This window comes from Haliotis cracherodii, unplaced genomic scaffold (assembly GCF_022045235.1).
Source record: "Haliotis cracherodii isolate W230 unplaced genomic scaffold, xgHalCrac1.p SCAF_27, whole genome shotgun sequence".
Taxonomy (NCBI): Eukaryota; Metazoa; Mollusca; class Gastropoda; order Lepetellida; family Haliotidae; genus Haliotis; species Haliotis cracherodii.
The window spans coordinates 4,026,562-4,049,276 of NW_027266283.1; the positions used below are offsets into that span (position 1 = coordinate 4,026,562).

At 43.5% G+C, this 22,715-nt stretch overlaps 3 protein-coding genes across 3 annotated transcripts; all 3 read left to right on the top strand.

The window, feature by feature from the left end:
* The first annotated feature begins 6,328 nt into the window (after positions 1-6,328).
* LOC139473159 (tenascin-like) lies at positions 6,329-9,925 on the top strand. Its single transcript, XM_071255675.1, has 6 exons — positions 6,329-6,359; positions 6,642-6,830; positions 7,039-7,224; positions 7,827-8,012; positions 8,836-9,021; positions 9,639-9,925. The coding sequence occupies exons 1-6, from the start codon at positions 6,329-6,331 to the stop codon at positions 9,923-9,925; spliced, it is 1,065 nt and encodes a 354-aa protein (XP_071111776.1).
* A 2,280-nt stretch (positions 9,926-12,205) lies between these two features.
* Positions 12,206-15,327, top strand: LOC139473161 (adhesive plaque matrix protein 2-like). The gene is made up of 5 exons (XM_071255676.1): positions 12,206-12,248; positions 13,139-13,324; positions 13,970-14,155; positions 14,519-14,704; positions 15,263-15,327. Exons 1-5 carry the CDS (start codon positions 12,206-12,208, stop codon positions 15,325-15,327), a joined length of 666 nt encoding a protein of 221 aa, XP_071111777.1.
* Positions 15,328-16,869: 1,542 nt separating this feature from the next.
* On the top strand, positions 16,870-20,815 carry LOC139473162 (wnt inhibitory factor 1-like). Its single transcript, XM_071255677.1, has 4 exons — positions 16,870-17,020; positions 19,713-19,898; positions 20,006-20,191; positions 20,604-20,815. The coding sequence occupies exons 1-4, from the start codon at positions 16,870-16,872 to the stop codon at positions 20,813-20,815; spliced, it is 735 nt and encodes a 244-aa protein (XP_071111778.1).
* The last annotated feature ends 1,900 nt before the right edge of the window (positions 20,816-22,715 follow it).

Sequence of the window (22,715 nt, forward strand, 5' to 3'; positions counted from 1 at the left end):
GACCCGGGTTCGATTTCCCCATGGGCACAATGTGTGACGCCAATGATCCCCCGCCGTGTTATTGAAGGAATTTTGGAAAAAAGCGGCGTAAAACCATACCCTTTCTCACTGAAAGACCTGCTTACGGACAGAAAAGACGGACATCGTATGTTGTCACGTGACTAGACATATCTTCACATCAGACCGGACTCTCGCTGCACACGTCACCTAGTTAAATCCTTCTATTTCAAAGATATTCAATACAGAGCTGGAAGTACTAAAAACCGTTCAGATCGGAGATAGGCAACACAAGTTTCCACTCTAATTTAGGAGTAATAGTCTAAACCTTTTAATTATTTTGTAGCATACATTTTTTAGACACATTTCATAATGGGGCGACCAAGCGTGTGGAGGCGACTAACTTGGTTTAGTTGTTGGAATAGCCTGCCGCCAGTACATATTGCAATTGCCAAACAAATAGGACTTGTCAAATGCTGGAACAAAGTTCAGCTTTACGCTGTTACTTTTCAGGAATGCCACTATACAACATTGGTCAAAATCTGGCCCGCCGAGGCGGAGAGTTCAACTTCACCAAAGCATTCCTGGCCTGGACGAGAGAGATCAAGGACTACAAGTATGGGAATGGTTCCATCAACGGCGGAGTTGTTGGTCACTACACACAGGTGGGTGGTCGTCATGATGGGCGTCGGGATCAACAATGGTCCTATTTGTGGTGGTTGGTAGGTTAGTTGTTTAACGCCGCACTCAGCAATATTCCAGCTATGACGGCGGTCTGTAAATAATCGAGTCTGGACCAGACAATCCAGTGATTCATATCATGAGCATCGATCTACGTAATTGGGATCGATGACATGCATCAACCAAATTAGAGATCCTGACCACCCGATCACGCTAGTCGCCTCTTACGACAAGCATAGTCGCCTTTTACGGCAAGCATGGGTTGCTGAAGACCAATTCTACCCCGGAGTGACATGTCCCATCGTTGTTGGAGGCAAGCCCGTGTCAGGATTGATTGGCGGAAACAATAAGGTATTATGTATGAAGCACAATTACATTTAGAAAAGTGTCAGATGTAACAAATGTTATATTTGGAATAAGACTTCGTTGAAGTACCAGTTCTTGCACTATTCATATTTGTGGAAGCCTCGGTGGTTGAGTGGCCGATTACACTGACTGTGTACTGGCGTTTGGGTGCCTCACTGAGTATTTGTTCAAATCCTGGATGAGACTGAACCTTAAAAAGTGTTGTCCCAATTTTCTAACATTGTTACAATATGTATACTGAGTTCAGCTTCATCCCGGGTAGAGGTTTAGGACGATGGGTGTTGCAACATTGAATACAGAAAAAGCTGCAAGTCGGACATAACACATTCAAATGTATTTGAAATAATTTTTACACATTTGTGACTATGCTTTACTTGTTTGTGGACTGTCGTTGATTACTGATACAAAGTTGATTTGTATATATGCAGGTGGTGTATGGGAATACTGTCCGTATCGGCTGTGGCCAAGCCGCCTGCGACCAGCATCGGTACTATGTCTGCAACTATGCTGAAGGGTAAGCTCCCATGGTGTATCGCCCTTCATCTGGAACAAGACGTTTCATCTTTCCCGGCGTAGTAACGGTTGACCCAAACGCTTAAAGATCCTGAGCAGAATAGGTCTTCAGCAACCCATGCTTGCCCTTAAAGGTGACTATGCTTGTAGTAAAAGGCGACTAACGGGATCGGATGGTCAGACTCGCTGACTTGGTTGATGCATGTCATCGATCCCAATTACGTGGATGGATGCTCATATCAATAACTGCATTGTCTGATCTAGACTTGATTTTTTACAAACCGCCGTCATACAGCTGAAATGTTTCTGAGTGCGGAGTAAAACAACAAACCAACCAACCCAAACGCTTGAGTGACATATGCTACTCAAAAGAAGTTAAAGAACATCGTTTCTTACATATTACTGTAGTTGATTCGTCAGGTTATTGTAGCAATATGAAAGCATCGGGTAACCTTTTCTCTAAATGTGTCCAGTAATTATTGGTTCGTTTGTTTTTAACGCTGCACTTGGTAATATTCCAGCTATATGACGGCATCTGTAAATAATCGAGTCTGAGCAAGGCAATCCAGTGATTGACATGAGTATCGATCCACGTAATTGGGATTGATCACGTGTATAAACCAAGTCAGCGAGTCTGAACACCCGATCCCTTTAGTCGCCTCTTACAAGCATTGTCGACCGCCTCCGTGGTCTAATGGTAGAGAGTCCCCGCAATGTCGCTTGTTACGGCAAGCATGGGTTGCTGAAGAACTATTCTACCTCGGAACGTCACGGATCGTATTTATTTGTAAACTTAATAAATTTTGTTATACATTTGTTGTATGTATACCTCTTGTTGATTGGATTCACAATAGGATCTTTCAAGTACAGATTTCGGGGTTAACATTGTTTCAATTTGGGAATCAACAGTCTTCAGTCACAAATTTGTGACCCATTCTAACCGTAGATATTGACGTGTGATTGCCCTTTCCAGGCAGCGGAACTTCCACACCCCCTATTGTACCGGGGCGAAGTGTAGCGCCTGTGGAGCCGCCTACAAGAAGGCGGGACTCTGTGGTAGGTATATATAGGAGCCGCCTACAAGAAGGCGGGGCTATGTGGTAGGTATATATAGGAGCCGCCTACAAGAAGGCGGGACTCTGTGGTAGGTATATATACGAGCCGCTTACAAGAAGGCGGGGACTATGTGGTAGGTATATATAGGAGCCGCCTACAAGAAGGCGGGACTCTGTAGTGGGTATATATAGGAGCCGCCTACAAGAAGGCGGGACTCTGTGGTAGGTATATATATATAGGAGCCGCCTACAAGAAGGCGGGACTCTGTGGTAGGTATATATAGGAGCCGCCTACAAGAAGGCGGGACTGTGGTAGGTATATATAGGAGCCGCCTACAAGAAGGCGGGACTCTGTGGTAGGTATATATAGGAGCCGCCTACAAGAAGGCGGGACTCTGTGGTAGGTATATATAGGAGCCGCCTACAAGAAGGCGGGACTCTGTGGTAGGTATATATAGGAGCCGCCTACAAGAAGGCGGGACTCTGTGGTAGGTATATATACGAGCCGCTTACAAGAAGGCGGGACTCTGTGGTTTATATATATATATATATATATATATATATAAAGTCGCCTGTTCACCTTCACCACTCTCATGGACAGCCTACTGGCACCCAATGGTGTTATCAGTCAGTACGATTATAATATACACAAGTCGGGGATAAACTTGCTCAGTGGTGATTATGTTATCTATTTAACTTTGTAAAACAGGGGGTTGCTTAGTGGTTAAAGCATTCACACGTCACGATAAAGACCCGGGTTCGATTCCCCACATGGGTACAATTTGTAAAGCCAATTTCTGGTGTCCTCCTATACACTAGAAGTTTAGTTTGATGGGTTGGTAGGAGTTGCCTTCTTCAATGTTCACCTGTTCGTTTTGTTTTGTGAAATATGTTGTATCAACATGTATTACTTACTCTCGTCCAGGTGCCCTGTGCATAGATGAAATCAACTGATGTATACAGCCCATTATGCATTTGGGTCTTCAAGATGTGTAGATAGGGATTCCATGCTTCCCTCTGTTTCAGATTGTGGAGGACGCATCTGTCAGTGGAGAGGACGTCTTCAGCCTAGCACCTGTAGTTGTAGCTGCCCGAAACTTACTTCTGGAAAAAGTTGCGGAAAACGTAAGATCTGTCTTGTATACACATGGAAATTAGTTACGCAACACCCGTGTATTCTGAGACTGAGCAACTTTAACGAACTAGTGCATGAAAAAGATTTCCATACCAAATAAATTATTTAGTGAAAAGAAAGGTTTGGGGAGGAACAAAGCCAAGATTACCATGAAATAATATAATGTGTTTTTTTGGAGATGTTACAGATTTGGAAAATGTTTTAATTTCATCCAAAAAAGTTACGAATGTCACTTTGGTTGCACAGTCTTAACTGTCAGTACCATGCACACTTCTTGTTTACGGAATTGACGAACAATGTCCTGCAAGTCCAAATTTTGACTTCCATCAGTATCTTGTGTAACCTCCCTGAACCCGAACAACTGCTTCAAGACACCACCTCATTCTTTGGGTAAATCTCTGGATTTGATTCTGAGGAATTCTGCCCCATTCTGTTCCCATTTTAGACTGTTGTGTTCGACAAAGAGACCCACCTGTCCATACCCTCAGTGAAGTGACTGCTGCTTTGCATGAGATGGGACAGAATTCCTCAACCCAATCCATATCCATGTATAGTATGCATCAAGATCGTCTAATCTAGCCATTCACAATCGCCGAAGAGATGGCATCACAATAGATCGACAACACTGAGATATGTCACAAATATTAAGTTATCTTGGTGCCGTTGTACAAAGCGAACTTGGCCCTAAGGTGATCAAAACTCCCATATCTTAGCATTGACTTACGCAATCGTTGGGCTTAGTTTGTTTTGTACAACGGCGCCCTGATCAATAGGCGGACTTCAGGGTAGTCTGTTGGCCAAAGCCTCGGGTATTCTTGAATTTTATCTGATATAATGTATTACTTTCTTTTCGTTTGTTGTTTAACACCGCACTCGGCGCAATATTCCAGCTACATGACAGCGGTCTGTAAATTATCGAATCTGGACCACACAATCCATTGATTGGTATTATGAGCATCGATCCATGCAATTGTTTCGATGACATGCATCAACCAAGTCGGCGAGCTTAACCACACCGACAAGCATAGTCGCCATCAACGACATCAACGACAACAACGCCACCTTGCCTGTTACATTAAACGTCGGTTGCTGAAGACCTCTTGTGACCCGGATCTTCACGGGTGCATTACATTTGTATTAACTGTGGAAATCCACCTCCGTCGTCTAGTCGATGGCCGTCTGTCCGTACTGCGGAAGCTCTGGGTTCGATCCTTTGTCGTATCCCACAAACCACGTTACAAGATGTTACTTGTTGTAGCCCTGCCTGGCACTCTGTATCAATGGGACAAAATAAGAACTGGTCGGATCGGTGTCTTTTCTGTGACCGAGTCGGTTATCCATGTTAAAACCATCTATGAAACTCGTATTTTTTCCGCATTTACAAAAGTCACCCCTGCATGCACCTCGCTATTGGTGAAATAATCATGAACACAACTTTCAAACCCTTCTTCACAATGTCATACTTTCTCCAACAGTTAATTGCCCAGTGGAAGAGCCTGCACATTGTTCGAAGCCCAATTGCCGTTTTTTCCCGCTGTCTTGTCCGATATCCTGTGGCGTGTGTCCGAAATCTCCAGGTAGGTTACAACACAAACAGTATCTATCAACTCAAGTTCTGCCCCTTCGACATGCCAGAAGCGTGTGATCATGGGTTCGAATCTCGGTTCGTCCTGATTCTTTTTTATTTTATAGGCTGTCGGCACCATACCCGTGCTCGAGGGTTAATACAAAACGTCTAAGGGCTTGCATCACTTCGAACTTTCTTTCAACATCATCCTGAATAGTTAAACAACTGAAGAGAAGTGATTTTCAGTGAAACTGTGCACATTTTGAAATGTGGTTCAAGTTAAAGCATAAATACTTATTCTTAACGAACATTTCTGGCTGTTTTCCTTTTGTACAAAATTCGGTATCGAGTTATCCCAATTGGACATGTTGCAGCTACGTCTACGGAGAAACCAACGACGACGCCAACGACGACGCCAACGACGACGCCAACGACGACGCCAACGACGACGCCAACGACGACGCCAACGACGACGCCTACGACGACGCCTACGACCACGCCTACGACCACGCCTACGACCACGCCCGCTTGCACCCTCAAATGCCCAAACAATAGTGTGCTGGATCTAAAGGAATGCGAGTGTAATTGTAATCCAGGCTGGTACGGAAATCAGTGTGGTAAGTATGGTTCTGGCTATGTGGACCGCCTCCGCGGTCTAGTGGTAGAGCGTAGGTCCGGGGTTCGATACCCGGCCGCGACAAAACGTTAAAAGATGGTACTTGCTGTTACCCTGTCTGGCGCTCGGCATGAAGGGGCTAAAACAAGGAATGGTCGGTATTCTGTGTCCGAGTGGTGTATTCATGTTAAATTGCGGCATGGTATCTTAGTGTGCTAGCACTATAAATCGGCATCAGTCCGGACTAGTACAAGCAGCCACACACCCCCACATACGCACGCACGCACACACCCCACACCCCACACCCACACAAGTGCAATAATCTTGGACGCGACGTTAAACCCAATAGACCTTACTCTGGCTATGTGGAATCTACAATCAGATTATTGACTTAATAGATGTCGTTGTCAGACCGGACGATTTGTGGTCGTAAGTGCCTGAAGTTTAAATATGGATTGAAATTGATGAAATTGTTGAAGTTAGTGATTCAGGGTCCACATTGGATAACCACGTGCACACCTTACTATCGTAAGAGGCGACTAACGGCTTTCTAACTTGGTTCATTCATGTCATCGTATCCCAATTGCGTGGAACGATGCTCATGATATCAATCACTGGACACGATTACTTACAGACCGCCGTCACACAGCTCGAATATTGCGGCGTTAAACATACAATCAAAGCCATACTGACGTTTCGTATTTCATTCAGATTGCAACCTCAAGTGTGCAAACGGAGGCATCCTGGACAAGCTAAGGTGTGAGTGTAAATGTGTTGAGGGCTACCGGGGATCGGACTGCAGCAAACCTCCGTGTAACCCCAAGGACTGCGTCAATGGGAGCCTGGACAAGACAACGTGCGCCTGCAAGTGCCTACCAAACTGGCATGGCCCTAAGTGCGGTATGTGGTATAACTTTAATCCAACCTTAACCAAACAGTCTGGTATGTTTCGACGGTCGTAGATGGTATTTGGAAGACAATGAACAGGGGGAAGAGGGCGAGGTTCAAGTGGGTCGTGAGGTCGGGAGACTGGTTTGGGAGACTGGATTTGTGAGACTGGAGTGTGGATACGCCGTCAACAATTAACCCTGTGCATACTTAATTTCAGACTGTGATCTTGCTTGTAAGAATGGAGGTACCTTGGACGGGGCAAGATGTCAGTGTATGTGCAGCGGTGGCCACAGAGGTCAGGATTGCAGCAAGCCTCCATGCAAGACCTCCTGCATCAGTGGGAAGGTCAACCAGGAGACCTGTGCTTGCGAGTGTGAAAAAGGCTGGAGTGGCCCTTCCTGTGGTAAGATATAGGCAAATAGATGGGGTGGCCTTGTACTGAATCTGTTGGCCCGTCACTTCGAAGACCCGTTTTGCTTTCACCCACATTTCCCACGATATGTGGAGCCCATTTGTGACACCTGGTTTTAACTGTTGTCAATTACAGAATACGATTCGATGACCTAGATTCCTTGAACCCATTTGGCTAAAACTGACATATTTTTTAACAACCACATACTTTCATCGAAAATGAATGCCTAATCCAAATCGAGAGACCATTCGCCCCATCCATGGGCACGGAGAAACATCTGATGGGTTCGAATCCCTGTGCGCCCTGATTGTTTTATATGCATTATATCCGTGAACGGCTTTCCCTAAGAGCTACTACATTTGGGACTTTCCTCTCATCGAACTGGGGGCGATCGGGTAGCCTAGTGATTAAAGCGTTCGCTCGTCATGCCGAAGACCTGGGTTCGATTCCCTACAAGGGTACAATGTGTGAAGCCCATTTGTGGTGTCCCCCCGCCATGATATTGCTGGAATATTGCTGGAATATTGCTAAAAGCTGCGTGAGGCCATAATCACTCACTCACATAAGTTAACACGCGATAACTGCTGTTCCAGACTGCAGCCTAAAATGCGCCAACGGTGGCACGGTGGACGGGGCGCAGTGTGACTGCACCTGTGTCGGGGGCTTCAGGGGGCTGGATTGCAGTAAGCCACCTTGCCAGACCAAGTGTATCAATGGCAAGGTCAACCAGGACAACTGTGCTTGCGTGTGCACAGAAGGCTGGAGTGGTTCTTCTTGCGGTGAGTTTGCCAGTTGTATTGCCAGTTGTATTGCCAGTTGTATTGCCAGTTGTGTTCATTGGGAACTGGCATCACGCTAGGCACAAATATTTTGAATGCTATAGTATTGGCTGTAGAACGAAACGATTTAGTCATTTTAGTAAACTTTAGAATGTTTGAATGTACAAAATCCTTTTGCCAGGTTAATATGTCTATGTGAATGCATTCGACACCTAAGAGATGTTACAATACTGCAAACGAATCTTGGCTTTTCATGTTTGCTTCCCAATGCTGAAGTCATCCCAATTACTGTAGCGTTACCGCAGGAGAGAAAATGAACATCTCTCCCGTGAAGATCGGTTAGAATTGATCTTCAGTAACCCATTCTTGTCCCAAGAGGCACTGACAGGAAATATGCGGTCGGGTAGCCTTGTGGTGAAAGTGTTCGCTCGTCACACCGCAGATCCGGGTTCGACTCCCCTCAAGGGTACAATGTCTGAAGCTTATTTCTGGTGTCCCCCGCCGTGATATTGCTGTAATATTGCTAAAAGCGGCGTAAAACCACACTCACTCATGGTATCCAACTTGCGCCAGTCGATACTTGTGATGTAAACCATTGAATTGTCTTGTTCCGCATTCCGCCATCATATAGCAGGAAGGCAGTGTTAAACATCCGTGCGGCTTCTGGGTCAGAATAGTTTCTCGAATAGGCACGGTAGTAAGGCAGCATTCTGCTGATTGTGTCACTGCATCCATCATCACAATGACGTGTTCAAGCACTGATAGAATGGAGGGTAAGATTTCTTTGAGCAGATTACTAATGTTGATGGACCCGACTTTTCAGAATGCAGTCTCCAATGCAAGAATGGAGGCAAACTGGATGGAGATGCATGTCAATGCTCATGCGTGGACGGTTACAAAGGTTCCGATTGCAGCAAGCCTCCGTGCAAGACGGCATGTGTCAACGGGAAGGTCAACCAGGAGACCTGTGCCTGCGAGTGTACTGCTGGGTGGAGTGGTCCCAAGTGTGGTACGTACCAATAGCTAGAGCGGTTATGTGACAGATCTTTCGAAACGTATACTAGAAACCCCATTCTCGGGTTATTGAAGATAAAACAATCATTTACAGTAGACTGCGGTTATAACGAACTCAAAGGGACCACTATTTTTAGTTCGTAATAACCTTAGTTCGTTATAAGCATATATACAGCATGTATACAACAAATGGCCGGGACTTTAACATAAGTACGTAATATCGGTCAGTACCTTATAAGCGTGTTCGTTATAAACGTAGTTTACTGTATACATGTGACATATAATGAACGTGTGGATGTAATACAACGTGAGTTGTTGCGATAGCATTAATCCTGTTTAACGCCGCACACAGCAATATTCCAGCTTGATAGCGGTGGTCTGAAAATAATAGTCTGGACGAGACAATGTAGTGATTGACATGAGCATCGATCCACGCAATTGGGATACGATGATATTCATCAACCAAGTCAGCGACCCTGACCATCCGATCCCGTTAGTCTCCTCTTACAATCATTGTTTGCTTAAGACATATTCTACCCGGAATCTTCACGGGTGGGAGAGTCTAAAGCGCATTAGGTAATCCTCTACTTGACTCTTGAACACTTTTGGCAGATTGCAGCCTGAAGTGTGCCAATGGAGGAAGTTTGCAGAAAGACACGTGTCGGTGTACATGCATTGGGGGCTATCGTGGTACAGACTGCAAGACGTCACCGTGTACCACTGTATGTGTTAATGGCAAGGTGAACCAGACGAACTGCTCCTGTGAATGTACCGAGGGCTGGACTGGTCCCAAGTGCGGTGAGTACAGAATCTGTCACTATCAGGGGCCCTCATTTTATGTATGTGAGCATGCGCATGGTTCCATGAGGGCTGACGTAGATAGTGATATGATTGTGTAAGTTAGATGGTTGCGGATGCATGTTTTAAGGTGTGATTATAGATACACGGGAGGACTTGGGGTTGGGGGACCGGGTGTGCCAATACTGATGTCATATTTTTAAAACTCAGTGTTTCCTTTTAATTTAATATTTTACGCATTTTAATTTAGTGTCATAGATCATACTGGACGGACTTAGCACACGAACTACGTAGCAATTTGTATGCTGTACAATGCGTGACACTAATAGAAAATTCTTCAATTGAGATTCGTTAACATGAAACAATTAATGTGACTATGCGTGCCTTCTGTAAATGATATCACATTTAGAAGTGATACATAAAACAAATTGTTAGCTTAAGTCACCTGAAGGAACTCCGAAAAGGTATGTTCCTCGCAATAAAGAAGTTGACATCGATACCCGATGATAGTGGTAGGGCGTCCACCCGGAGAGCGAAAGGTCCGGGGTTCGATCCCCGTCATACCAAAAGACGTTTAAACATGGTACTCGTTTTTACCCTGTTTGGCGCTCGGCATTTATGGGCTAAAACAAAGACTCGTCGGCATGGAGTCAATATACTGTGTCTAAGTGGGTATTCATGTTAAACTGCGGCATGGTATCTCAGTGGGCTTGCACTATAAATCGGCATCAGTCGGGACTAGTACAAGCTGCTACACACACGTGTGCATGCTACAGAAGTGCAATAATCTTTGAACGCGACGTTAACCCCTATTTCACCTCACTTCGCCTGATACTGCGAGAATATGGCTCCAACTCACTCGCTCTGCTGTATTTTAGATTGTAATCTGGAATGTCAGAATGGCGGCACGTTGGATCAAGCCAAGTGTCGGTGCGCGTGTGCCGGTGGGTACCGCGGCGCTGTCTGTAGCCTGCCGCCTTGTACGACCCCGTGTATCAACGGCAAGGTGAACCAGGAGAACTGTGCTTGTGAATGCAGCGAGGGATGGAGTGGACCCAAGTGTGGTACGTACATTGTAATTCGATTTTGTCCTTGAAGGTTTATCTACCTTTGTTTGTTAATAACAAATGTTTCAAAAATCAACTCTGAACATCTTCAAATTTTACAGGACTCTTTAAATTTTAACTCACTCATCATTCAACATTAAAGTTGCATCGGCATTATTTCATCCATATAGCGACGTTGAATTGTGATAAACTAGTCAGTTGTGCCGACTCAAGTCTCTTCTTTAGTTTAGACAGAAATATCTGTAATTTCGTTACTTGATTCGATTTTTGAAAATCATCTCTATAATACAATATAACAAGAGTATTAAATACTGCTCGATTTAAGTCGATGTAAGCTTATAATGTATTATCCTTCAACCCTCACCCGTTATTCTCAATAATACAAAGACAAATATATAATTTCATACCCTTATCAACGTATAGGTTTGAACAGGTCTGGATGAGTATTTATGCAGTATAAAATTCCAAATATCGATACTGGCTCGCTTGAATTGATATTCCACAAGGAGATTCAGATTTAAAGGGGCCTTCTTTACCACTCGTCATTGACACCGTCTCGTTTTCATTTTAAAAATTGCTAAATGCTCTACAACATTTAATGTTATCTGTAGGTCATTTGAGAAAAGTGAAGGATTTTTTTGTACACGTTTTCAGATTGTAAGCTAAAGTGCTTGAACGGAGGATCGTTGCAGACGTTAACCTGTGAATGCAAATGTGTTGGTGGCTATAGGGGAGCCGACTGTGGTTTACCACCATGCAAGCCAGGCTGTGTCAATGGCAAGGTCAACCAGACGGATTGTGCTTGCAAGTGTTCGGAGGGCTGGACAGGGTCCAAATGCGGTGAGTCATTTTTCCAACATGGACATAACACATCAACGCCAGTCTCGATTATCTGGCGAAAGAGGACCGGCTCCTTGGTCTTTGGTAGAGCGTCCGCCCGGAGAGCGGAAGGTCCGAGGTCTCATCCCCGACCGCGTGATAACAAAAGACGTTAAAAGATGGTACTTGTTGTTACCCTGTCTGGCGCTCGGCATTAAGGGGCTAAAACAAGGACTGGTCGGCTCGGAGTCGGTATACTGTGTCTGAGTGGGGTATTCATGTTAAACTGCGTCATGGTATCTCAGTGAGCTAGCACTATAAATCGGCATCAGTCCGGTCTAACACAAGCAGCCACACACACACACACGTACATGCACGTCGCTATATAAGTGCAATAATCTTTGACGTGACGTTAAACCCCATTTCACCTCACCTCACCTCACATCACGAAAGAGATTCCATTGTCTGTGATGATTATGTGAATGGATCAATGGAATGGATGTGAATGGAACGGATGTGAAGGGAACACCGAGTGTTCGTGAAATGTATAAACATGACCTGCTCCACATGGTTTGTTATTTAATGCCGCACTCCGCAATGTTCCAGCTATATGACGGCGGTCTGTAAATAATCGAGTCTGGACCAGACAATCCTGTGATTGATATCATGAGCATCGATCTATGCAACTGAATTTTGTGATTACAAAGTGTTATTCTTGAGTGATCGGTAAATGTTCACTTTTTGGATGGTAATGTATGTTGTGCTACTTACTTCAACTGGACCATTTAGTGAACAAAAACAGTTTTGGGGATGTTCTGTAGTGGATACTGAGCAGACAATTTCGCAAAATAAATCCTTAAATAATCCCGAACCTTTTTTAGATCAGTATATTTCATCAGTTTTACAATATCCCTTAACGCTGCACGTAATTATCAAACTTTAAATAGGATTGGGCGTCACAAGTACTGAACACGTGATCGTTGGTTCGAATCCTAGAGTCACCAGATAATGTTTCCTGGTTTGGACACATCGTGATGTAGCCGAAACAAAAAAGTATTTAAATCTGCGTTAAAACAAATAAGGTGTTGGTTATTGTTTGCTTACGCCTTCATATCAGTCGGATATGTGTAACTTGTGTACCACCAGGAGAACCTGACATTTCGGTAGAATATAGGTCTTCAGCAACCCATGCTTGTCCTAACAAGCGACTATGCTTCTCGGAAGAGGCGACTTACGGGATCAGGTGGTAAGACTCGCTGACTTGGTTGAAGCATGTCATCGATCCCAATTGCGTGGATTGATGCTCATGATGTCAATCACTGGGTTGTCTGGCCCAGACTCGATTATTTACAGACCACCGTCAACTAGGTGGAATATTGATGAGAACGGCGAAATACAACCAACCAACCAATCAATCCTTTGTTTCAGACTGCAGTCTTAAATGCGCCAATGGAGGAGCCTTGGACAAGGAGAAGTGTGAATGTGCCTGTGCTGGTGGTTACCGAGGTGCCGACTGTACACTTCCCCCGTGTAAGACGGTCTGTGTTAACGGGACAGTCAACCAGAAGAACTGTGCCTGCGAGTGTACTGAAGGATGGACTGGTGCCAAGTGTGGCAAGTCTTTCTTATTCCATTAAAATTACTTTTCAAAGTACGCATAGAAAACACATGATCTGCGTTTGCTCGAACTGAATATGTATGACTATGGTGGACTCCGTTTTGGCATTCGTAACATGTCAGTATTAGCTAACAGCTACATTTTGTCTAAGCCTATATTCCACAAAATTGCCAAGTGGTCACGTGTCACACTTTTTGCAGAGTTGTCTACCCTTTCAGCCTGATTGTGAATCTTTACTTTTCAACTCTGGATATTCCCAGTCTTTCGTTCCACCTTTAGCCAAAAACACCTTGTCATATAACTGAAATACTGTTAAGCACAACTAACACCCAACCCACGTGCATTTTATAAACAAGAATCGGCGATGGTTGTCCTTGGTTTACAATGGTGGAATTCAGTGGATAATACTTGGCTCATAGGCAACATCTGTTTTACCTGGTTGAATGTTGCCTTCTAAAGTCTTATGTTGGAATGGCGTGATTTTTTTGTGATACTTGCCAAACATATTCAGATTCAATACGCTAATGGAGGTACCTTAGACCAGGAGAAATCAGCGTTGCATGTAATGCTCAGTGAAATCTGTTTCGGCAGATAATAATCATTTTCTTGCGTTAACATTGTGTATTTAATTGATATTACAGACTGTCAACTAACATGCAAAAATAACGGGACGCTGGACAGCGACAAGTGCGAATGCACGTGTACTGGTGGCTACCGAGGAGCCGACTGTAGTCTCCCCCCATGTAAGACAGTCTGTGTCAATGGAAAGGTCAACCAGAAGAATTGTGCCTGCGAGTGTACCGAAGGCTGGAGTGGTGCCAAGTGTGGTGAGTTATAACATAACAGATCCTTCATCCTGTATCAGTGGCAGTGGGGTAGCCTAGTAGTTAAAGTGTTTGCTCGTGATCATGACGAGGATCCGGGTTCGATTCCCCACATGGGTACAATGTGTGAAGCCCATTTCTGGTGTCCCCCCGCCGTGATATTGCTGGAATATTGCTAAAAGCGGCGTAAAACCATACTCACTCATCCTGTTTCCAGACAATCTATTGTACTTGTCGGCATGTCATTGGTGTCTCCCGTAGTCTTATGTGAACATGCGTTTTTCAAACGGAACATCTTTAAATCTCAAGTAATAAGCAAGAGCAAATAATTATATTGTGCATATGTGTCATTACGATGTTTTTTAGATTGCGGTCGCAAGTGCGGCAATAATGGCACCTTGAATGCGGACAAATGTGAATGTACGTGTGTTGGTGGTCACCGCGGTGTCAACTGTACCAAGCCTCCATGTACGACGGCATGTGTCAATGGCAAGGTCAACCAGAAGAACTGTGACTGCGAGTGTACAGCCGGGTGGAGTGGTCCCAAGTGCGGTAGGTTTCTTGTGGTTTCAACAGAACCACAAATATATACTTGCATATCGTTCGTTAATGTATGTTACGTGCAGGTAATAACTTACATTCTGATAAACAACGCATTTTGACAGTTTTGTTATTTGAGCATATTTTAATGGTATGTCTGCACCACGCTTGTGATTGTTTCACGAAAATTGTAAAGTAGTACTCCCTCAGTATTTAGTACTTGGCCTTGGTCTGTCGTATGGGGGCTGTGGGGTAGTGTAGTGATTATAACGCTCCCTCGTCAGGCCGAAGCCCATTTCCTCAATACCACCCACTTCCATCCCTACAATGATATTGCTTGAATATTGCTAAAAGAGGCGTAAAACTGTACTCCCTTACTCTTGATATCAGGGCGGTCGGATGGCCTAATGGTTAAAGCGTTCGCTCGTCACGCCGACCCGGGTTCGATTCCAGACATGGGTACAATGTCTGAAGCTCATTTGTGGTGTCCTCCGCCGTGATATTGCTGGAATATTTCTTAAAAATCGGCGTAATACTATACTCCCTCACTATTGTCCTCGCTATAAACAGACACTAGTTCCTGTTTCCGAATCAGATTGCAGCCTTACCTGTGCCAATGGAGGAACCTTGGATAAAATCAACTGTCGGTGCGCTTGTGCCGGTGGCTACCGTGGTTCCGATTGTTCCAAGCCTCCGTGCAAAACCGAGTGTGTCAATGGGAAAATCAATCAGGAGAATTGTGCCTGCGAGTGTACCAAAGGATGGAATGGCCCCAAGTGCGGTGAGTTGAATCAGTTTATGAGAGACCCGTGAAGGTGTTCTTGATCAGCAACCCATGCTTGTGGCAAGAAGCGACTAACGGGATTGGGTGGTCAGACTCGCTGACTTGGTTGATGCATGTCGTCGCATCCCATTTGCGTGGATCGATGCTCATTATGTCAATCACTGGATTGTCTGGTCCAGACTAGATTATTTACAGACCGCCGTCATATAGCTGTAATATTGCTGAGTGCGGCGTCAAACAACAAACATGTTAATGTCACAATGGTGGTTGACTACGAGTACTTTTGTTCCAGATTGTGATCTGCAGTGTGAAAACGGCGGCAGTTTGAACAAAGAAACGTGTAAATGTACATGTGCCGGTGGATACCGAGGTGCAGACTGTACACAAGATCCATGCACCACAGTATGTGTCAACGGCAAGGTCAACCAGGCCAACTGCGCCTGCGAATGCACGACAGGCTGGACTGGTCCAAAATGCGGTATGCAAATTGAAGCTTACGTGTGCATTGGTTGTGATCTGCATGTATGTACCTTTTCTAATGTAACGATTTTGAGTGACCTGTAAAACTCCATACATGCTGTGTCGGTTGCGATCGGATATGGGGGCACGGGTGGCCCAGTCGTCGAAGGCGCCGCAATTCGCTGTGCAGAGTAGTCCCTTGGGCACACCAGAAACCTATGATTGTGGGTTCGAATCGAGCTTCGTCCCGATTGTGTTTGTCAGCACCATACCGTGCTCGTGGGTTTCACGGAAGTGGTAAAAGTCTGAGAACTGTATCACTTCGGGCTTTTCCCCCACATTAAGCTAACACACCGTAATACAATTGGAATACTGTGAAACGCAGCGTTTAACCCATCTAACTCACTGCGTTCGGATATGAGTTACTTTGAATGACTTTCGTTTTAATTTTAACCAAATCAGATAATGCGCTATCACGGGATTCTGGTGCATCACTGGGTTGTTTAGTCCACTGGCGTCGGGGAGGAGTACTAATGCGAGATGTTTGGCAATATATACTACTCAAAACAAGTTAAGGAACACCCACAATTGGAAGGCTGGGTGTTGCAAGACCAACCAGCCATGATAGAGTAACTGTAGTCATATACAAAAAGTGTGTATTCTTAAACTTCTTTTGAGTAGTATACATAATGATTAATGTGAATTGAGTGGCGGGCGTTACCGGTACAGCAGCACAAGTTTACCCTTTTCGCGAAAACCTGTCATCATTCGGTGATCTATTGGTATATTTTTCATCACTTTTATGCAAGTTACGCTTAATTAACTGTTTCGGCAGATAATCGAGGCATTTCTAACGTTAACATTTTGTATTTGATATTACAGACTGTCAACTAACATGCAAAAATAACGGGACGCTGGACAGTGCCAAATGTGAATGCACGTGTGCTGGTGGTCACCGAGGTGCCGACTGCAGCAAGCCCCCGTGTACGACGGCATGTGTCAACGGGAAGGTCAACCAGGAGAACTGTGCCTGCGAGTGTACGGAAGGCTGGAGTGGTCCCAAGTGTGGTATGTAGTTCTTGTTGGTACACATTTCAAACGATCCAAACCTGAAGGCGACTTCGCAGGGACAACATAACCTTGCAAACACAATTTGGCTAACCAAAAATCTGTTTTCGCACGACATATGTTGATACTTAGCTCCTTCAGCTCTCTCGAATGCCAACGCAATTCTTGCAGCCGATGTAAGATAATATAGTTACTAGTATATCAACGAAATGTCTGATTTGTAAGAAGCGACCAGCGTATATATGTTTCACAACCCTAACAGTCCGAGGACGGTGAGGTTTTGGCCAAAATACTTAGACCGATGTTATTTCATGCCAAAAGATTGTCTGACTATTAGAAAAACAGTTTGTGAAGTACTTTACGAATTTTTTACTTGGTTTTTAGACATCGGCAATCTCAGTTTCGTCTTGAGAAACATGTTTTTTTGCATCCCTTGTTTACTCATTCTACTTCTACCCAATGCATTTATCCCCCCCCCCCCCCCCCCCCCCGCTACGAAATGGGAGGGTGCCGCAGGATGGAGTTTTTCCGTCCATTTCTCAAAGGGGACAAATTCTGAAACTATTTAAGTCTGAGAATGAAATTTTACAGTAACTGATCTTGATCCAAAATGAGTTCGAAAATTGGCGTTATGGCCCTTGATCCATGTTTTACTTGGTGCAGAGTGTCTGCAATGGGGACAAGTTTTCTCAGAAACTACTGAAAGTTACATGATTGAAGCTCTGCACGCATATCTAAGAGATACTTATCAATTTGTTCTATAAATTAATTTTCCCAGAGAAGGTGCCTTTTGTTAAGTTAGCATTTAATATTTTTCCTGATGCCATAAAGCGGCCAAAATGACTAAATGCTTTATATAGGACTCTTTTCTCATAGTTAATATTCATAGTTTATATTCACTACTATATGAAAAAACAAAATTCTAATGTGCCCTAAAGTATGACTGATTGAATAGACTGAAATTACAGAAACAATGTTTTCACTTGATGTTATTATTTGCGCAATTTTCAAGCAACTCGCATAAAGTGATACTGAATTTACACTAACGAAGTATTCAATGTTTGTGCAGTTTGCAAGCATCTCGTCATGAAAGGAAACAGAAAAGAAAACCGAATATGAAATTTATCAACATGTTCATGTTTAGTGAGGACAAACATGGCAAATGAATTGTTTTATTAAAAAGTTTTATTAAAAAGTTTTATTAAGATTTAAGCATAATCTTAACGTGTAAACAATACATTTTTCATAATACATAGATGTTTGTCCACATGGAATATATGATTTATTTTTACAGTGTGGTATAGTCTGAGAAACTGTAATACTATCAATAAGAAAAGCCATCATCGCTTGTGAAGTTCACTAACATGTCACCAGCTGGAATTTGTCACAGACGAACACTGATTCTAACCAAGCCAGGTCGTCTTTGACATAGAATGCATGTACTGGTTGAGGGACTTCCCACAGATAGGATTAACCCCAAAATCCAAAATCCTCAAGTCATCCTATCTAAATAGTGTTCAGTAATCATTGCCAGATTTCTCCAATAATTAACTGTGAACGCTATTACCCCCAAACCACCAATACTCAGTGTGGTCATTGGGCAATTGTAGAAATCACAAATACATAAGATCTTGTCTACATGGTCGCCTCCAATGATTAAGAACATCTTCATTCAGACAACATGAGTCTATGTGCATTTGCACCGCCTCCTTGGTCGGAGAGCGGAAGGTCCGAGGTCTCATCCCCGACCGCGTCATACCCAAAGACGTTAAAAGATGGTACTTGTTGTTACCCTGTCTGGCGCTCGGCATTAAGGGGCTAAAACAAGGACTGGTCGGCTCGGAGTCGGTATACTGTGTCTGAGTGGGGTATTCATGTTAAACTGCAACATGGTATCTCAGTGAGCTAGCACTATAAATCGGCATCAGTCCGGACAAGTACAAGCATCCACACATCATACACGTACATGCACGTCGCTATATAAGTGGGTTAATCTTGGACGCGACATTAAACCCCGTTTCACCTCACCTATATGCATTTGCAATATCCTGTTATAAATAGTGGTATATGATAGAAAACGCATTCTGAATAGACATCTATAGTCGTCCACTAAACTTCCTTTTACTAATTCTTAGGAATCAATCGTTTGATAATCGTGGATTTTATCGAAACTAATAAATTGTTTGAAATTATTAAAAACATTATGCTTCAGACTGTTGAAAAAAACTTGTCCGCCATTATAATTACATTGTTGCAGGGTGTATTTAATAGTGTGCCCATCGTTTTAATTAAAAAGATATATTTGGTTTTGCTTGTGTTACTGCAAAAAAATATACTCTCCAGACAAAATGACGTTCGGTCGCCACGCCGAAGACCTGGGTTCGATTCCCGACATAGGTACAATGTGTGAAGCCCATTTCTGGTATCCCCCGCCGTGATATTGTTTGGTTTTATGTCGCCTTCATGAATATTCATTTTTAGTTGCCAAGTCATGTTGATACACAATGATGCGAGGTCTCCCTTGGACACTTATCCTGCCATCGCCAATAGTTTGCTATATTGTCTATTATTCACTCTGGCATTAAATCCAGTTACTGGATGAAGACATCGGTATTGTAACTTACCCTGCAAACTTTTGAACCATAATCGCGTGCGCAAATGCTGGTTAGAATCGAACCTTTAGTATTATATAATTTCTATGTATTGTAGACTGTAGCCTGAAGTGCCAGAACGAAGGAACCTTGGACAACGCTGCCTGCAAATGTGCATGTGCTGGAGGTTATCGTGGACGTGACTGCAGTAAGCCTCCCTGCACAACGGAATGTGTCAACGGAAAGGTCAGCCAAGAGAACTGTGCTTGCGAGTGTAACGAAGGATGGACTGGCCCAACGTGTGGTGAGTTTATTTATTATAATTTATATTTAACTATCGACTGAAATGTTGAAGGCTGATAATGGATGAAACAAATTAACGCGCTAACTGTTTTTACTTCGCCCTTTCAGCCTGTAATTTGAAATGTCAGAATGGCGGCACGTTGGATCAAGCCAAGTGTCGGTGCGCGTGTGCCGGTGGGTACCGCGGCGCTGCCTGCAGCCTGCCGCCTTGTACGACCCCGTGTATCAACGGCAAGGTGAACCAGGAGAACTGTGCTTGCGAATGCAGCGAGGGATGGAGTGGACCAAAGTGTGGTACGTACATTGTAATTCGATTTTGTTCTTCATGGTTCACTTGCCTTTAAATTAATGTGAATAACAAATGTTTCAAAGATAAACTGTGTACATCTTCAAATTTAAAGTGATATTTTTTACTTGTTTGTTTATGTACTATTATATTAGCTTCATGGAGCTAATCATTCTGATACTTCAGGGGCGGTTGGGTAGCCTAGTGGTTAAAGCGTTCGCTCGCCACGCCGAAGACCCAGGCTAGATTACCCACATGGGTAAATTGTGTGAAGTCCATTTCTGTTCTGCCCCTACGTGATATAACTTGAATACTGCTAAAATCGGCGTATATCCATACTCGCTCAAAAATAGTACTATTGCTTGCAAAAATGAAAAGTTTAAATCTGTATATAGAACAGTTTCAATGCTCGCATTTTAGACTGCAGTCTTAAATGCGCCAACGTGGGTTCTTTGGACAAAGACAGCTGTACATGTACCTGCGCGGGTGGATATCGAGGAGCCGACTGTACACAACCCCCTTGCAAGACGGAGTGCATCAATGGGAAGGTCAGCCAGAAGAACTGTGCTTGCGAGTGTACCAAAGGATGGTATGGTCCTAAATGTGGTGAGTTGGTTGGTGGGTTCTTCTAAAAGTTTGATACTTCTACAGAAGCAATTTCTGGTAAATGACTTCAATGTGGCGATTTGTTTCACGTTGATGAATGGCAATATGACCATTTATTCGCTTTTTAAGATACATTCAATATTGTCCATATTTACAGACTGCAGTCTTGTGTGTCAGAACGGAGGCACTTTAAACACCGAGAATTGTCAGTGTGCATGTACTGGCGGTTATCGGGGAAACGATTGTGGTCTTCCACCATGCAAGACGGATTGTGTTAATGGCAATGTCAACCAGAAGAACTGTGTGTGCGAGTGTTCAGAAGGCTGGAATGGTCCAAAATGCGGTTAGTTTTTAAAAGCATATTTATTCATATTTTGAAACTTTCCTCCAGGTCTTTACCAAATGTTACAAAAACATTTACAGCTTATTCGTTAATGTCAATGTCATTTGTATAACATGATGACACTTACTGCCAGTGATATATTCTGAACTTCTTTGTACTTAATGTAAGAGTCTGCCTCCCATGGAGAGCTGCACCTGCCCGGAGACCGGAAGGTCATTGGTTTGATGCCCTGGCTGCGTCATACAAAAAGGCAGGGTGTGGGGTGGGTGATATTTTCAGTAAAACGAGGGTGATATTTTCAGTAAAACGAGGGTGATATGCTCATTAAAACTGGCGTGATAAGCTCAGTAAAACTGGCGTGATATCCTCATTAAAACGGGCGTGATATCCTCATTAAACGCAGAGCTTAATTAACCCGGAAATTCGTACGTTGATAACTACATTGTCAAATCAGATGACCAAAATCAATGAATACTTAAGAAATTATATTGAAACATATAAGGTTGTAAATCATAAAATGCAATTCAATGGATCAAATTAGCACCAATACCTAACTGATCCTATGTCAATGTACTCACAAAAGTCCAGGGTGCCATCTTCAAATGTCTTGAATTCACTTTCTGCAAGTCAGCCGAAGTGGAAACCGTCACATCACAATACTGCGCAAGGATCAAGTCTCATGTTCAGCCACAATATCATTCTACATTTTACGCGCAATTCTTATACTTATTTTTAAGATTTGATACGTTTGTTTATTCGCTTTTTCGTGTTTTTCATCGGCTCCCTTTCAAATTGAGTAGAATTTTATACTTCTTTCAATACACAATCGTCTGTGTGACGAGTGTCAACGATCCATATTGAAGCATTCTCGTTTCGTCCCTAATACTTTCATAAATAACTAGGTCTGAAATATCTTTTACAGTTAATTCATAACAATTAATAGTGTTGCGTAGCTGTCCACTAAGCGATCTTAAGCGCTACGACTGGCACAATTCCAATAACAATGACTTATGATCGTCAGTGCAAGGAAGGAAGTCTTGGTGGAACACGACCATCAATTTATAGTAGCTGTCTAGTTCCAAAAGTCTTCTCCTTGAACAGCCGATTATTTCGTCAAATATTATATTGTGAGACAGTTATGAAAATTACTACACTGCTCCAGATTGCAACCTCAAATGTTTGAATGGTGGAACCTTGGACAAAGACAACTGCACGTGCGCGTGTGCGGGTGGCTATCGGGGAAATGATTGTAGCAAGCCTCCATGTACGACAACCTGCGTAAATGGAAAAGTGGACCAGGAGACCTGTGCTTGCAAGTGTACAGAAGGCTGGACTGGGCCAAAGTGTGGTGAGTTCAAGTTTCCAGACAAATACTCCCAAGTGACCCGAGGGGGATGTAAAGCAAGGGTATTCAAAACAGGCCAATATGGATGTTAATACTTATGGAGGAACAGTTTCGGAGTATATGCTAACTTCAACAGGTGAATGAATGTTGGATGCAGAAAACATGCATGTACCTATAAGATAACAAAGGTAGAACTTGACAAGGAAGCCAACAGTTAATGGGCACTGATTGGTGATTA

What these genes read in the sequence shown, in the direction of transcription:
- LOC139473159 (XM_071255675.1), top strand. Translation starts at nt 6,329, where the DNA reads ATGTCGTTGTCAGACCGGACGATTTGTGGTC. An exon ending in AGACCGGACGATTTGTGGTC is followed by an intron (nt 6,360 to 6,641) that starts GTAAGTGCCTGA and finishes TATTTCATTCAG; the next exon opens with ATTGCAACCTCAAGTGTGCA. An exon ending in GTGGAGTGGTCCCAAGTGTG is followed by an intron (nt 9,022 to 9,638) that starts GTACGTACCAAT and finishes CACTTTTGGCAG; the next exon opens with ATTGCAGCCTGAAGTGTGCC.
- LOC139473161 (XM_071255676.1), top strand. Translation starts at nt 12,206, where the DNA reads ATGGATGTGAATGGAACGGATGTGAAGGGAACACCGAGTGTTC. An exon ending in GAAGGGAACACCGAGTGTTC is followed by an intron (nt 12,249 to 13,138) that starts GTGAAATGTATA and finishes CCTTTGTTTCAG; the next exon opens with ACTGCAGTCTTAAATGCGCC. An exon ending in GTGGAGTGGTCCCAAGTGCG is followed by an intron (nt 14,705 to 15,262) that starts GTAGGTTTCTTG and finishes CGCTATAAACAG; the next exon opens with ACACTAGTTCCTGTTTCCGA.
- LOC139473162 (XM_071255677.1), top strand. Translation starts at nt 16,870, where the DNA reads ATGCACGTGTGCTGGTGGTCACCGAGGTGCCGACTGCAGCAAGCCCCC. An exon ending in GTGGTATGTAGTTCTTGTTG is followed by an intron (nt 17,021 to 19,712) that starts GTACACATTTCA and finishes TATGTATTGTAG; the next exon opens with ACTGTAGCCTGAAGTGCCAG. An exon ending in ATGGACTGGCCCAACGTGTG is followed by an intron (nt 19,899 to 20,005) that starts GTGAGTTTATTT and finishes TCGCCCTTTCAG; the next exon opens with CCTGTAATTTGAAATGTCAG.